The sequence below is a fragment of the Physeter macrocephalus genome, chromosome 6 (assembly GCF_002837175.3).
Source record: "Physeter macrocephalus isolate SW-GA chromosome 6, ASM283717v5, whole genome shotgun sequence".
Lineage (NCBI taxonomy): Eukaryota > Metazoa > Chordata > Mammalia > Artiodactyla > Physeteridae > Physeter > Physeter macrocephalus.
The window spans coordinates 63,967,057-63,984,242 of record NC_041219.1 but is presented as its reverse complement, the minus strand read 5'-3'; the positions used below and the strand labels follow the sequence as shown (position 1 = coordinate 63,984,242).

General features: G+C 40.2%; 1 protein-coding gene across 1 annotated transcript in view; it reads right to left on the bottom strand.

Moving 5' to 3' along the window:
- Positions 1 to 17,186, bottom strand: part of PTPRO (protein tyrosine phosphatase receptor type O) — a 234,863-nt gene that overhangs the window by 10,098 nt on the left and 207,579 nt on the right. Inside the window, exons 19-23 of the mRNA XM_028491495.2 lie at positions 15,830 to 15,911; positions 6,073 to 6,163; positions 3,895 to 3,971; positions 3,155 to 3,289; positions 2,805 to 2,927 (exon numbers count right to left, since the gene is read on the bottom strand). Coding sequence (XP_028347296.2) covers positions 2,805 to 2,927; positions 3,155 to 3,289; positions 3,895 to 3,971; positions 6,073 to 6,163; positions 15,830 to 15,911 — 508 coding nt within the window. The remainder of the gene's footprint in view (positions 1 to 2,804; positions 2,928 to 3,154; positions 3,290 to 3,894; positions 3,972 to 6,072; positions 6,164 to 15,829; positions 15,912 to 17,186) is intronic.

Sequence of the window (17,186 nt, the reverse complement as noted above, 5' to 3'; positions counted from 1 at the left end):
AGGATCCCACATGCCGCGGAGCGGCTGGGCCCGTGAGCCATGGCCGCTGGGCCTGCGCGTCCGGAGCCTGTGCTCCGCAACGGGAGATGCCACAACAGGGAGGGGCCCGCGTACCGCAAAAAAAAAAATAAATAAATAAATAAATATATATATATATATATATATATAGTAGATTGTTTATTGGTTATTTTCATTGACAGAATATATACATGCATATATATACTTATATATATAACTATATTAGAATATATATATTCTAAAATGTATCCAGCTAAAATATCCAAGGTGATTCAAAAATAAGAAAGCTTTAAATTGTGTTTAGTCTCTCTGTAGCTGCAGGGCAGAGGTCTTGTATCATATGGGTGATTCCTGTCAGCTGAATAGCAAGGCACGAGTAATGGGATCAAACAGGTTTCTGCTGGTTTTTAGTCTCCAGTTCTTACTCAGTTCATGCCAAGTTTCAAGTACTGGAAAGTGACAAATTTTGTTTTATGGTCATTTTCCTCCTTTCCTGTTAAATGAGAAAACCCTGCTGGCTACATCTTACTTAACCATTCCAAAATTTCTCATTTTCTGATTTCCTCACTTGTGTAATTTTATCTGGTTGTACTCTGAAAATTTCCACATATCAACATGGAAGGAATAAAGAAGTATATAAGCAAAAAATGAAAAAAATAGAAAAAGGTATTCATCAGCACAGCACAAGGTTCTTTGGTAATTTAACCTTCATTGCAGGAGCTTAAAATTTAGATTCTACTTGTTTGTGGCCAAAAGGGAGCGCTCTGGGATCAGAAGCTTGAAACTACTGGGTAAAAAACCAGAAAAGTCTATTATTCAGCGTTTTATTCCTATGTTTCAAGCCCTTCACATGGTTGTCATTGAAAAGTTATTATTTAAGACCAAGGACAAGAACATAGTATCGATCACACAGTGATCGATGTCACTTTTCCCAGTCAAGGGAACAGACCTTATTTTTGCTTTGCAACTTTTTTCCTCCCAGATGCAAAACCTGGGGAAAGATTTACTCTGTATTTGTATAGCAGTTTATACTGGCTTTCTGGGTAAAAGAGCCAAGAAAGAAAGGAGAGTTCAAATGGAACGGAGAGTGTCAAACATTTTCTCTGATGGCTAAGTCTGTTGATGTTTTCTAAGTGATTTATTACTTTTGAAAACATTCATTCACTCACTGATTTATTAATTCCATGAAGATTTATTAAGTGGCTAAGGGTTAGAATTACAAGGATTATTAAGACAGGATACTTGAGTCCATTACAGTACATGGCGGGGGGGATGGGAAGGCAGACATGAAATGAGAGAATTATAACCATGTATGGTACACTGTGATGGAGTGATATACATGAAACTAGAGCAGGAGAGGACAGGGAGAAAGGTCTTTTGAGACTAGGGAAGGCTTGATAAAGGAGCTAACATTTGAGCTGAAATTCTGAGTAGGAGTGTACTTAGGGAACAGAAGGATTTGGGCATTTCAAAGAGATGGAACAGCCTGGAGCAGTTCGTTAACAGTTACACTGGGATTTGCCTAAATTCTCAAGGTAGCAAAAGCCATTGTTAACTAGTAGTGGTTAAGAAGTGATTTGTTTCTTGTAAATATCAATAAATGGCGAGTTAATGAGTGCTTGGGTTGCACTGATATGAGCAATACTTGTTTCCGTTGCCTCTGTTAAGGTCATCAAGCATTTTCTGTAAAGGGCAGATAGTAAATATTTCAGGTTTTGTGGATCATACAGTCTCTGTGGCAACTATTCAAGCTTGATGTAGCATAGGAAGAGTCATAGAAAATCAGTAAACAAATCTGTGGCTATGTTTCAATAACACGTTATTTATGGACATTGAAATTGGAATTTTATAATTTCCGTATACTATTTTCTGTGAAATATTAGTCTTCTTTTAATTTTTTCCAACGTTTACAAAGGTAAAGTTCATTCTTAGCTCATGGACTTCACGAAGCAGGGTCTTTTGTTCATCCTCTGATCTACACTGTGAGAAAATGTTGTTTCTAAGCAGGGAAGCACATTTTAATGAGGACTTTAGTATTAAGTTTGTCCTCAACGGAGACCATGCTTAGGTGGAGAATACTAGTAAAACTTCCCTCCTGTTTTCTAGGGCTGCCCTCAGTGAAGGAACCAGAGTGGTTGTGGTTGATGTCAGCACCTCGCCTGGCACACAGACGTTCAGCATGAGCTCAATAGCCTGCCTGTCAGCAGAGACGTAGCAGTCCTTACGGGAAAAAATAGACTTTTCTGACATTCTAACAATCAGAATTCAATAGCATTTCAAAAGAGCTAGGAAACCATGATTAATAAGGTCCAGAAGTACCTTAGGAATAATAAAAGCCAAACTACAACAAAATAAGGGACAAAGCCAAAGTGAAATAAAACCCAAACCACTACATCTAAAACTAAATTTTAACTTATAATGCAGGTGCTTGTATATCCTAAATATACCCATATATGGTTAATATAAGTAGTGACAACACTTCTCTCCTCAGTCATGCCTGGTGAGCAGTGGGTCACCGTGTCTTCTATTACCCTGGCTGAAATCTGAGATGGAACGGTGCAGCTTTCTGATTCCACCTCCTCGGGCTCTCCAGGATAAGTATTTAATCCACACCGTTCTCGAGGAGTTAGGAAACAAGCACATTACACGTGGGAGTTTTCTCTTGGAGGAAGCCGTGTTGCCAAGTCTGAGGTGCTCAGAGTCTCCCATGAAGGGGGATTGGGCTCCTGACCCCGGGGCTTCCCTCAGCGTGGGGACAGCTCCTGAACCCACACCCTGTGACTTACATAGTTGATCCGGAAGTGTCTACAGGCCCAGTCATCCTGCCCTTCCTCTGAGATCATCTCCACTGTGATGTCTCCATAAGCTGTGGGTTCTTCCGTGAATGGCCAGTAATGGTCACATTTCACCTGAGGGGACAATAGCACAACCTTTCAAAACAAACAGGCTAGGGAGGAAATAGTCTGTACTCATTTAGGGAAAGCGAATGACTTGCCTCTGAAGAATTGTATAGGAGTTTTGTGAGGATGAAGGATGAAGCAAGTGGGATAGTTTCCAGTAGACTAAGCATTTAATCCATGGCAGTGGCTGGTACAGGCTTTGCTGCTGAGTGGGGCTGACCCCACCAGGCACTTACCCGCCTTTTCTCATTACACTGAGTGAGCATGACAATAATCTGGGACTTCTGTTGTAGGACCATCTTCCAAAAGTCATTTCTGGTTTCAGGCAGAGGCCCCTGTGTGGCAATATACTCCTGGGGGGAGTTGTATCCCTGGAAGGTAAGTGACAAAGTTGTCACCTAAGGAGGTACAGTCAACACCAAATGCTGTTTCACACAAATGAGAACAAACTGAAAATTTACTGGGGATAAAATGGCAAGGGATCATGCACGTATGTAAATGTTTCCTCCTTTTTTCATCAAGGAGGCAGTCATAGTAGCTGACTGTATAAATCCATATGATTTTACACATTTTTGGGGGGGGGAGCCTAAAAATCACACCCCCACCTTTTTACAATAGCAATCACTATCTTTACAGATACATTTTAAAAGCACAGGTGCGCAGGTGGAGCCCTTTGAGTCTGGCTGCTGACACTGACATTTAAGCACAAGAAAGATGATTAGTAGAATGATCTACTTTCAATTTCACTAGTCCTTTTCAAAGAAATTTGTGTATTACTAGCCTCTGGGCTTCTTTTTCTCCCTCTTCTTTATTCTAAAATGGAAGAATGGAAACTGTTCTTTAGAGTTGGAGTGCTTAGTGGAGAACGGCTCTCTATTGAGCTGTTTGACACATCCCTGAAGCCCTAATAGTCTTCCTCTGCCTGGGTTAGAATTTGGATGCCTGATTTTTAAAATTTTTAATTTTGATTACTTACAGGAATGTAGTTGGCATTGATGTAGTCTGCACCTTCCTCTTCATTCATGGAGATTAATCTCACTCGGCTAAAGTCATCTGTAAAGCATAAGGAGAAAAATATTAAAAGTCAGAGTGGAAGGGTGCAGCCACTATGGAGAGCAGTATGGAGGTTCCTTAACAACTAAAAATAGAGTTACCATATGATCCTGCAATCCCACTCCTGGGCATATATCCAGAAAAATGAAAACTCTAATTCAAAAAGATACATGCACTCCAATGTTCATAGCAGCACCATTTACAATAGCCAAGACATGGAAGCAACCTAAGTATCCATCAACATATGAACGGATAAAGAAGATGTGGTATATGTACACAATGGAATATCACTCAGCCATAAAAAAGAATGAAATAATGCCATTTGTAGTAACATGGATGGACCTAGAGATTATTTTACTAAGTGAAGTAACTCAGACAAAGACAAATATAATGTGATATCACTTATACGTAGAATCTAAAAAAAATGATACAAATGAACTTGTTTACAAAACAGAAACAGACTCACAGAAAGAAAACAAACTTATGGTTACCAAAGGGGAAATGGGTGGGGAGGGATAAATTAGGAGTTTGGGATTAACAGATATAAAACAAAACAAATGAACCAGAAAAAAAAAAACAGAGTGGAAGGAAGACTTGTCAAGACAATTCTGTACCCAATATCTGTACTCAGTACCAAGTCAAATCGGTCAGTGATAGGGTAGGCAGATAAAATTTATTTTAGCTTAATATTTTAGCCTATCTCAATCTTAGCTTCTGGTTTAAATAAATGTATAAATATCTCCCCACCAATATTTCCTCCCTTAAGCCCTCCTGTCCTTGAAAGAGTGGTCTCCAGGTTTTTGGGGATTGTGGAGAATATATACAGGAACTAAAATATCTGGTAGATTGCGTGGAAGGCCATAGAATGTAGCCTAAACACAGGATTTCCATTTCACTCAGGGACATCCAGAGAATTCATTACTTTTGGGAAGCCTCGAGAAGAGAAGATGGAGTTGATGGTCTTTTTGTAAATGGACTTCACATGAAAAAAGTAAATCCTGAACTGTGTACAGAAGTAAGGTGTTGTAGTGATAATACTACTTAATTTTGTCAAGAACGCTTTTAAAGGAGGGAGTTCTCTTTCTAGAGCTTTGCACTTTTCCCTTCTTTCACAGCTCCCCCTAGAGTGTAGCAGAGAGGAAAGTTAAATCTATATTGGAATGTATTTTAATTGTCCTGTAAGTACTTTATATTACTTTTTCTTTGTTGCTTTTTAAAAAAATTTTATTGGAGTATAGTTGATTTACAATGTTGTGTTAGTTTCTGCTGTACAGCAAAGTGAACCAGTTATACATATACATATATTCACTCTTTTTTTTTTAGATTCTTTTCCCATATAGGCCATTACAGACTACTGAGTAGAGTTCCCTGTGCTATACAGCAGGTTATTATTCATTATCTATTTTACATATAGTAGCGAGTATATGTCAGTCTCAATCTCCCAATTTATCCTTCCCCCCCTTATCCCTTGGTAACCATAAGTTTGTTTTCTACATCTGTGACTCTATTTCTGTTTTGTAAATAAGTTCATTTGTACCCTATTTTTTAGATTCCACATGTAAGCAATATCACATGATATTTGTCTTTCTGTGTCTGACTTGCTTCACTCAGTATGACAAGTTCTAGGTCCATTCGTGTTGCTGCAAATGGCATTACTTTGTTCTTTGAATGTTGCTTGTATTACGAAATGCTAAGGAATGGCAGAGCTTGCCAGAAGTACGAAAAGAGGTTTTTTTCACACCTCGCACTCCCTTTCCATTTGCCTCCTTCCATTGTCAATGAATTGACTGAAAATAGGTCATGAGCACAGATTATCTTGTCCCTAATTTGGCTAATACTTTTTGATCTCCAAAAAGCCAAATGGTCGGTCTTTTCTGTTCAGATACAATTTATTTAAAAGCATAATTATTAAATTTTCCTACACATGACAGGATCTAATGACATCAAAGCACCAATGTGATCAATGCAATCACAGAGATGGCTTAGAATATACAGACCGTTACTGGGTCTGGCCAGAGGTTCCTGAAACTGAGTAACCTTCAGTAACAGCCCTTCAGCCTTTGGAAGACATGAGTAGGATTGGCATTACTGACAATCTTACATGGTAGGATGTTTGTGTAGCGATTTTTACATCGGTTCAGTGGAAGGTCTGCAGCAAAGTGTGGAATATCCAGTCCAATCAACTTCAACTCCTGTAAATGACAGAGAATAGATTTGAGATTCCCATACATGGTATGGATTGCACTGTTGTTCACATTGGTTTATTGCTCATACTGGATAATCCTTCACTTCCTGCCTCTAATAGAATGATCACAATTATCACACCCCCTTCGCTTTGTGATGTCACAGTGGCTCCCTTTTGGGGCAGAGTGTACTTCTCCAGCCTACTGTTGCCACCTTGCTTTTGGCCAATGAAGTTGGGTAGAACTCACGTCCAATCAGAAGCTTTAAGTGTGTTTGCTCAGCTTGGTTTGCTCTCTTGTGCTTCTGCCATCTGCTTGCAAAGAATATGCCCAGGAAAGCTACTGGTCCCAGGATGAGAAGACACATGGAACAGACCTGACTCTGACCCACAGCCTGAAGTAGAATGATCTCATCTGTCCCACAGAGCCAAAAGTGAGAAAAATAAGTGTTGTAGGTCACTGAGATTTGGAGGTCGTTTCTTATATAGCATTATTGCAGTAATAGCTGACTGATGTAATACATAAATACCTTGGATAGCTAAGTGATCACTGGGAGAAGGTAAGAATTATGTGCATTACACTCAGGGGTATGGAAAATTTGAAAACAGAAGTAGGTTTCAGATTTTTGGAGGTACGGGGTAACTGAAATTTATGCAGTTTGCATAAATATTTCCTATTCTATGAGAAATTGTAGGTATTTCTCCTGAAGGCAATGAGCTTTTGAGAAGATAGAAAAGGAGAGAGTGAGGAACAAGAAGTAGGGCACATTCTCCACATTACAAGATATAGGATTGACAGTCACTAAAATCTGGTAATAAAACCCCAAAATAAGGATGACGCCGTAGTGGGTAGGCAAACCCTTCCATGAAAATAGGAACATCCAAATATCTGTTTGTGTGTATCATTACTCTTATAAAGTCTATTATCAGAAGGTGCACTGATAAAGCAATTTTTATACAAACAGACAACAAACATACTTCCGAAAATCTATGTTACTGGAAAAGGGGGTTTCTAAGCTTCTATGACATGTGTCTGATAGGAAACAGGGGTTGGAGTCAAGCCACCTGGATTTCTCCGGGGGCATCAATTATTCTGTGGTCTACATAAATGGTGCTCCTTGGGATTGTGCAGCGCATGACCAATGCAGCAAATGCCATACAAATCCGAGGGCAATATTAGTAAACAGTCTGTCTAACCATCTATGAATGGGGTTACATATATAGTATGCATTTTTCTATAAGACTATTAAGTGAACAAGTAGAGACACCACTTGCTGGAAATTTTATTTACTTGTATGGGATGCTATTCTTCATGATTCCTCCCAATTATTACCTTAAAGAATCATAAGCTGGAGGGATACTTCTCTGGGGGAAGAATTTTGGAGAGTATTTGAAAGAGTTTTGAGGGGAGTTGGAGACATTTGATAATGTTTTGAGAGATTGAGCAGGGAATATTTTTGGTGTGTGTGCCTTCAGTGTCTTGATTCAAGTGCCCATGCAAAGCAAATGTTGTAGACACCCAGTTCTTGGGACGTCTACTATGTCCACATAGAAGTTCTTTGGTAGCTTAGTGTGTGTGTTTAATGGCGTTGGAATGCAAGCTGCAGTCAACATGGATGAACTGATCTAATTGTCCAGATTTCTCTCTTCCTTTGATTTCTCATCACTGTTGGCTTTCCAGGCTCACAAAATTGCGAGCTCTTGGCCCAAGTCGAAGTCAATCTTAAGACCAACTGTGCTGTCTTTGATCTTCAGTTGACAAATTTAGAAGTTTTTTTCCATCTCGGGCAAAACCCTCGCTTGCCAAATGCCCTTAAACAGAAGCTTGTAATTTTTCCTTTATAACTGTTTTTTCCATTTTAAAGGGTTGTCAAAGACTGATTATATTATTCTCATAAGAAACAATTTATTTTTAGCAAACTTCAACCAAAGCAGTGTTATTTTTGGGTCAGCTCCTTTTCGCAGCTATAAGCTTACTTAAATGATGCTTCCATTGCTTAAAATATTTTGGAAATCTACCTCCTTTGGGGAGTGTCTTTATAGATAGTTTGTCAAAACTTCTGGCTTATTTTGGTGGACCGCTTATAAACTGCAGGGTCTTGAAAAAGTATTTCAACTCTCATTAATATCAGTTTAATTATCTGTAAGATAAGGCTAATAATTTTTCCGTACCTCACTGGTATATAGTGACTATCAAATGGAATGATTAAACTCAATAAATATTAATGCAGCACTATTGATCATGATTATGAAATGCTTCCATTAAGATTCTTTGTTTGTTTTGCTTTGCCTGGCTCCATAATTTCTCCCTCCTTTGCCATGTGTGCTAACTGAACAACTCTCCCCGAGTAAAGCCCCACTTTGAGGACAGACTGATAAGCCACAGGAAAAGGCCTCTGGTACAAAAAGAAACTGTGGAAACAGATTGAGGCTGAGAGCTGGAGCACATATGGAAGCTGACTAACTGATAGAACTTTAATTGTGTGTTGCCTCCCTGCTGTAAATGCCCTAAGTTGATAAGAGTGATTTAATTGGCTGAATACTGTAAATGTAAATTGCCAAAGTTAAATTGCAGCAAAGCAGGAATGGCATGTATACACAAAATGCCTTGCAATCTTTTGTAATTTAGCCTGTCACTAAGTGGAAAATCAAATACTAAGTTTCCAGCCCAGTAGCTTTGCAGTTATTTTTTTTTCCAACCACATGGAAACTCCAGAGGCTTCAATCTTCATGAAGGCAAAGTATGAGGTGATGGCCTGAAACCAACATAAATCTTTTTTGAATTTTTTTTTGCCAGTTTTGTTTCTAATATAATTTATCATTGTGGAGTTTTTTCTAGGTTACATAGTCATCCATAGTGTGGAATGATAATCCCTCCAAAGATATGTCCACGTTGGAACCCCCAGAACCTGTGAATGTGGTCTTATTAGGAAAAAAGAGTCTTTGCAGGTGTAATTAAGAATCATAAGATAAGATCATCCTGTATTATCTGGGTGGCCTCTAAATTTATAAGTGTCCTTATAAAAGAGAGAAGAGGAGAAGCCATATGAGGATGAAGGCATTGATTAGAGCTCTACAGCTATAAGCCAAAGATGCCCAGGGCCACCAGAAGAGGCAAAGAAGGATTCTCCCCTAGAGCCTTCAAAGGGGGAGCATGGTCTTGCTAACGCTTTAATTTTGGACATCTGGTCTCTAGGATTGTGAGAGAGTACATTTCTGTTGTTTTAAGTCACCAAGATTATGGTAATTTGTTGTGGCAGCCCCCTAGGAAATCGATACAGTCACTGAAGCCAATGGCAGTGTGTGTTGTGTTGGCTGTGTTTGAAGCATACGGTCTTGGAAAGTGGGGCACAAACACATGCACTGTATGCCTGGGTTGCCATGACAAAATACCTTAGGCTGGGTGGATGAAACAGAAATGTATTCCTCATAGTTCTGGAAGCTAGGACATCCAAGAATCAGGTGCTGGCAAGGTAGGTTTCATTATGAGGCTTCTCTTGGTTTGTAGATGGTCACCGTCTTACTGTGTGCTCAGATGATCTCTTCTTTGTGTGTACATGGTGGGGTTGGGGAGAAGAGAAAGCAACGTCTCTAGTGTCTCTTCTTATGAGGGCACTAATTTCATCATGAGGGTCCCATCCTCATGACCTCATCTAACCCTAACCACTTCCCAAAGACCCCATCTCCAAATATACCATCACACTGGGACTTGGACTTCAACATATGAATTTGGGAAGATGGGGGATACCTTCGTTGCATAACATGTACCACATCTTCTCAGAAGAGCACAAGCTGTATTCTGGCTTTAGGGTCTGTAACAATGTCAACAGGTGATAAGCACTTGTTGTTTGCTTTCGGATGAGGTTGGACATTAGAATCAGATGAGATAGATGACCCGATGAGATAGATGACTAGACTACAGGACAAGTCAGGAGAAACAATGTGACCTGTGTGGTTGACATAAGAGGTTCCATCTACGGCCAGTGAAAGGTCCAATGGGGTTGGGCAATGGCTGGTTACTTTTCAGGTAAACGCAAAGGGAGAAGAAAGGATTTAGAGCAAGGTTTTTAGTGATGTTCTGTATTAGTTCCCTAGGGCTGTCATGACAAAGTGCCACAAACTGGGTGGCTTAACACAGGGGTCCCCAACCCCTGGGCCACAGACCGGTACCAGACCACGGCCTGCTAGGAACTGGGCCGCACAGCAGGAAGTGAGCAGCGGGCCAGCGAGTGAGCAAAGCTTCATCTGCCGCTCCCCATCGCTCGCATTACTGCCTGAACCATCCCCACCCCCACCCCCACGCCCAGGCCGTGGAAAAACTGTCTTGCATGAAACCAGTCCTTGGTGCCAAAAAGGTTGGGGACTGCTGGCTTAAAAGGAATTTATAGTCTTATAATAATGAAGGCTTGAAATCCGAAATCAAGGTGTCAGCAGGGACATAGGCCCTCTGTAACCTACAGGGGCACACCTCTTCCTAGCTTCTGATGGTTTGTTGGCAATCCTTGGTTTTCCTTCACTTGCAGGTGCATGACTCCAATCTCTGCCTTTGTCATCACATGGGATTCTCTCTCTTTGTCTCTGTGTCTTCACATGGCTGTCTTTTCATAAGACCCTAGACACATTGGATTAAGAGCCCACCCTACTCCAGGATGACGTCATCTTAATTACAGCTGCAATGACTCTATTTCCAAATAAGTTCACATCCTGAGGAACCACGCAATTAGGGCTCCGACGCATCTTTTGGGCAACACAATTCAACCTATAACAGGTACTCTGAAGGAAGAATGGGAAACTTGGACATCTGATGTAATACTGGGTAAGAAGGATGTCAACCTCAGGACAGTCTAGCAATAGCTAGTAGGGCCCTGGGCTCTAGGATGGGATTTAGGGGTAACGCTCCAATCACTAGACAAATTACTAGTACAGGCACTTGGAAACAGAGACCAAACTTAGGCAACGAGGAATGAGAGCAGAGGAAACTCAGGTCTGGGAAAAAAGTAAGACCCCTTCTGTAAGAACTGTTGGAGAGGGTGTGAGTTGACTTATTTCAGCAATGCTGCAGGTAGGTCTCCAGGGAACTGGACTGAAACACAAACAAAAACAGCTACAGTGACTTCCCTAGTGGTGCAGTGTTAAGAATCTGCGTGAAAATGCAGGGGACACAGGTTCGATCCCCGGTCTGGGAAGATCCCACATGCCGTGGAGCAGCTAAGCCCATGAGCCACAACTCCTGAGCCCGCGTGCCACAACTACTGAAGCCCTCATGCCTAGAACCCATGTTCCACAACAAGAGAAGACACTGCAATGAGTAGCCCACGCACCGCAGCGAAGAGTAGCCCCCGCTCCCCACAACTAGGGAAAGCCCGTGCACAGCAACAAAGACCTAACGCAGCCAATAAATAAATAAATAAATAGTTAAGGTTTAAAAAAAAAAACAGCTACAAATGGGAGCTACTAACAGAAATCAAAGATCATCTCCTATGAACTATGTGGCAAGTGATATAGTTTTGTTTTAACCTATGCAGCCACATCTCCAAACGAAGGTAGTGAGGGCTTTCCTAGCATTCTGATCAAACACAAAGTACAGAAATTAATGGCAAAATGAACAATATGTGTTATGTCTTATGGGATCTCAGATTCCAAGCTCTAAAATTCTGGCTCTCTGAAAGGTTCTCAACATGAGACAATAGAAATGAGAAATTGAATCTAATCCCCCGGTCCCAAACCTCCTTAAGAAAAGATGTATATTTTCATCAGAAGGATAATCAATCTTTCCAACAGATTTGAAATCAGATGCAGAATGAAAAAGGAATTTATTCAATGAATGCAAATTAGCAACTCGTGTAGCTTCATGTACGACTGGTACTGGTAATACATGTAAATCCAGACAGTTTCAATTTGCATGATGCTTATAAATGGTATAATTTCCCAATATGAGTGTGATCTTTCCATGTCAGTGTCAAAATGAATACAAGTATTAAGCATTAATAGAAACAGAACAAATAACCGTCCGATACTGAATTTAGCTAGCCCAATTGATTCAGCCATCTCTATACCTTCTTGGGGTCCCATTAGAGCAAGAAACATTTTTTTTCTTAAGCCTCCATTAATTATCAAGTTCAGGAAAATTTGAGGGCTGCCATGTGAAAGGTTTGACATTCACCCTGAAGTCAGGTATGAAAGCACAATGAGTCTTTGAAAATAGATGGGGTTCCTCTGACACTGAACCTGAGGATGTGCGGTTGGGTGGAGTTGGAGGTTGGCAATTCCTGGGAGGCTGTCAAATGAAAAAGGAAGTGAGTCAGACCACTAGGTCACTGTTTAAGCAAATGTTAGTCCAAAACCTACAATCTGAGCCTGTGATTTAAAACAGACTTCTGGAGAGTAATTTGTATTTTCTCACCAGAGCAGAGATACAATATCAGGACTTGGCACCAAATAAATTACATATTTGACCAATGATGTTCTAAGAACAAAGGGATATGAAAAAATTCTTTAAAATAAATAAAAATTATGAAACATGTCTTCAAGTCATGGTGTGATGGCTGATTTTATGAGTCAACTTGGCTACTCATAGGGCCAAGTTGCTTGGTCAAACATCAGTCTAGATGTTGGATGAAGGTATTTTTTTAGCTGTAATTAACATTTAAATCAGTAGACTTGAGAAAGCAGATTACCTTCCATAATGTGAGTGGACATCATCCACTCAGTTGAAGGCCTTAAAAGATTGAGGTCTCCTGAGGAGGAAGGAATTCTACTTCCAGATTGCCTTTGGACTTGAGTGGCAACATCAGCTCGTCCCTGGGTACCCTACAGATTTCAGACTTGCCAGCTGCCACAATTGTGTGAGTCAATTCCTTCAAATAAATCTCTCCATCTATCTATCTATCTATCTGTCTATCTATCAGCTTCTATCTTCTATTGTATTATCATATATAGGATTTTCATATTATAATATATAATTAAATAATAATCATATAATAATATAATTAACATATATACGTGTGTATATATATATGTATAAACGTATATATATATATATATAATGTGTGTGTCTCCTATTGGTTCTGTTTCTCTAGAGAACCCTGACTAATATGTAAGAATTATAAAGCTTCAATGTAACCTTGTCCCCAGTTTAGTCCAGTGTCTCTCCATGGAATACCTCTGGCTTGGGACAACTCTTTGTCGTGTGGGACTGTCCCACTCACTGCAGAACACTTAACATCGCTGTCCCTTTCCCCATTAAATACTACTCCCAAGCCATTAGGATGACCACGCCCCCCCAAACTCCCCCTAGGGCACTGCCTGGTACAGGCCCAGCTGAGAACCACTCTGTGTTCAACTTACCTATTCTAGAGATGAAGAAACTGAGGTGATGAGACACTGATTTTTTCCTATATTAATTAGTGGCAAAACGGTAGTGAGGATCCAGGTTTTTGGACTCTCAGGTTGATACATTCCTATCTGCGTTATAAATCCTATGAAATAAGCCTGAATGTGTTCATTTATAGCTTGAATATATAGAAGCCCTCAGCATATTGTAAACTGAATATTTAGTTATAAAATTGACCATTCAACTTTTCACATTTTTGAAACAACTGAAGCTCAGATCTAATCACTTATTGCTTGGTCCTCTCTTTGGGTATAATGCTCTCGGTCTCTGGTTTAATCGCGTGGTACCAGTAAGGACTGTTCTGTTCTTCCGTAATTCTGCCCTCCCAGGCTGCGGACAGTGCGAGCAGACATGATTACCCATGCCAGCCAATCAGAATCCTCCCCTGTTATTTTTTAAGCTACGAACAAGAAAGACAGTCAATGACTCTCTCTGGCAATCATAGGTGTGATACCCCGAGGCTGATTGTGGTCGCACTTTCCACTATGAGAAAGAGGTTGGTTTGCAGCCAAAGAAAGTGAGGCCAGGACAAAGAGAGAAGTAGAAATGAGAAATAAAAAGAGGGGGGTCTCTTCAGGGGAGTGGCCCCTGATTCCAGCCATTCCTGAGGCTGAGCTGCTTCCCTGCTCTCCTCCTGGTTTAGCTATTCAACCTTTCCTTTGATTATATGAGATACCATATTTATCCTTTGAACAAATCCCCTTCTTCTTTGGTCTAAACTAGTTTGAATTGTATTTCTGTCATTCACAAGTGAAAAAAATATTTTCTTTTTACCAGAAAATGATTCACTGAGTTTCTTTTTATAATGATGCAATTTAGAAGCACAGTAATAGTTACCCTGGGGTTTGATGACATGAACTGGGAGTACTAATCCTGCCAGGAAAGGCAGTGACCCTGGCTGTTCCACCAAGGCCGTATCATCTGGTAGGAATGAAGAGACTGTGGCTTCAACGAGACTGAAAGTGTAACTACCATATAATTTTCATCACCATTATCAGAATTATCTAGATATTTATTTTCTTCTGAGTTTGGGCTTATGTTTTCTTATAAAAAGCGTCCTCCTTTCATTGGTATACCCTTCTGAAATGCCATCCTCCCCATCGATCTCCATTTCAAACTGAGTTTCTGTTCTTCGAGCTATAGCATTTGGTGTAGCAATTTATAATTTCTCATGCACCTGCGTACGGTGGATGACTGAGCCAGGCTTTATGTGGCACTTCTCATGACACAGGTGATAGTTTGGGGGCTTTGTATTTGATAATGTATAAGATTCTTCTCATCCTTAAATTCCCTGTTAGAATGAATATCCGTACCAGGATTCCTGCTGATTCTTGCAGAACAAAGCTGTCCTTGGCTGATGTGAGGAAAGAAGAAATGAATATGGATCATGAAGAGAAAGCAGCTACATTCTACCACCTGGTGTCTCACAGGAAAAGCAGCTACGGGGCTTTAAAAAAATGACATAGTTTAGAAGAGTCACTTTATCTTTCCCTTCTCCCTGGTCTCCCTGAGCCTCGCTGGAAGCCTGAAGAACGGGAGATTATCCAGACTATGTTCTGAGCTGTGAAATGTGTGGGAAGAAAACCTGAGGACCAGTTGTATCCCTCACACTACTGAGATCCTAGACCCTTTTCCATCTACTCTGACACATGTTCTTGGAATCAAAGAAATATGTGTGCTTCAGAAAAAGATGTTGCCAATTTTGTTCTTCTTTTACACAAAGCATGTGTAACTCTCTTTCTCCAATTTCTCCAAGAAAAGAAAACAAAACCTCACAAAGACATGTGCAGTAGAATGCCAAGAGTCCTACAGCAAAAGAGACACCAGGCTCTTATATGCTCAGGAGACAAAGGGGTCCAATTCATCCACCATCCACCCTTACTGTATCCTAAGTGGCATGAGAAACACACTAAAGATCCCCTGAAAGAGAAATTGTTCCAGATCTCAGTCCTCAGCTTGCTTTCCCGCTGCACTTTCTATCCCCCTGGTTTTCAATGTTACCATTGAAAACTTCTCCTGTTACCATGTTTGTTCACCCCAGCACCTCCAGTACCTGCATCTCTTCTCTTCTTTCTTTCATTCGTGCCACCCAAACCCTGACCTCCTAACGAAGGGTTGACATCCTGGCTCGGAACCAGCACATTAGGTACCCCCAAGCCCAATTACCATCCTGCCCATTATGAACCACACCACCAGCACTGCCTAGTGAAAAGGGAAATGACACTGGTACAAAGCTGCCAATTCCCCTGCCCACAGAGGGTAGGAAAAACTTTATTCACTCACCTCAAATTGAAGAGAAAATTTATAGTCAGAGTCTTTGGCCATATCCTTGATGTAGGCGTCAAAGTCATCCAGTTGCACCGGGCTTTGTCAAATACAAAGAAAGCTGTGTTTTAAAAACCCTGTTGATAGGTGTCATAGTGTTTAACACCATACTTCTCAAACATGAACAATTTTCTTGCAATTTTCTTCTTACTTCTCAGAGGTTAGCACTCTTTTTTTTTTTTTTTGGTTAAAGTTACCAGTCACTAATATATTATAATTAAAAAGAGAGCCCTATATATTAAACCTCCTTGAGGATAGGAGAAACCTCTAGATTTTTAATTGGCTTTTACTTTAGCAGTAAAATATTACATATACACACACTCATACACTCACAGGTATATGTGTTGTTTCTAGAAAACTCCAGTTTATGAGAAAGAACAAAGGATTAGTCTGAAGACCTATTTGAATTATAGTTTTACTTTATTTACCTAACTCTTCTGAGATTTAACATGCTCATCTATGAAAAATCATAGTGATACCTGCATCACAAGGTTGAAACACAGTATGTTACAGATTACAGAAACATGTACGTTTAAACAGCTTTACAAGTGTAAGGAATCGTGCTGCACTGTCTTCCCAGAGCAAAGGCAGGGTCCTGGCAGGAAACATTTCTCCAGGGAGCTCCCAGAGCGCTCTCTCTCTCTCTGTCTCTCTCTCTCTCAGAGTTGTGTTCAGAGCCTTGCATATCAAAATGGTTCAGAAGGACAATGAAGTCACACACCTGAGTTTATGTTTCTGCATCAATAGCAGAAGTGCTCTCCTTCTTCCTTGTTTTTTGGGTTTTTTTGAATAAGAATTCAGTTTTATTTCCTGTCGTTCTCTCTAGCTGCTTATCTCTTCTAGAGCCCACCTGTGCCAACCTGTTCCCTGAGCTTCTTCAGGATGCTGCACTGTCACCTAACCCAAGCCTTTCCACCTTGACAGGTCCACAGAGTTGACCTTTCCCTTCGTCTTGCTGCAAATTACTCAGCTTATATCATCTAGCTGTGGTCTTATGCCCTATTAGCAAATACAAAGTATATAATAGATATTTGTTCAAAGTTGTCGATTAGCTAATCTGATAGATTAACTTATGTTAAGATTTTAGTTGATTTTTAAGGGTATTATACCTCCCAGATAATACATTCAAATTTTAATGGTTTTACTTAATAATGATAACATGAATGACTTGTATCCTTAAAACACCCTAAATATTCTTATGAATTATCTTGCTCGGTTGATGGTTAAGGTAGACATGGACAACATTAGCTCCATACTCCAGATGGAACTCCAGAGAGAGCCCAGGCTGAGACAGTCAAGTGAGTAGTTCAAGATC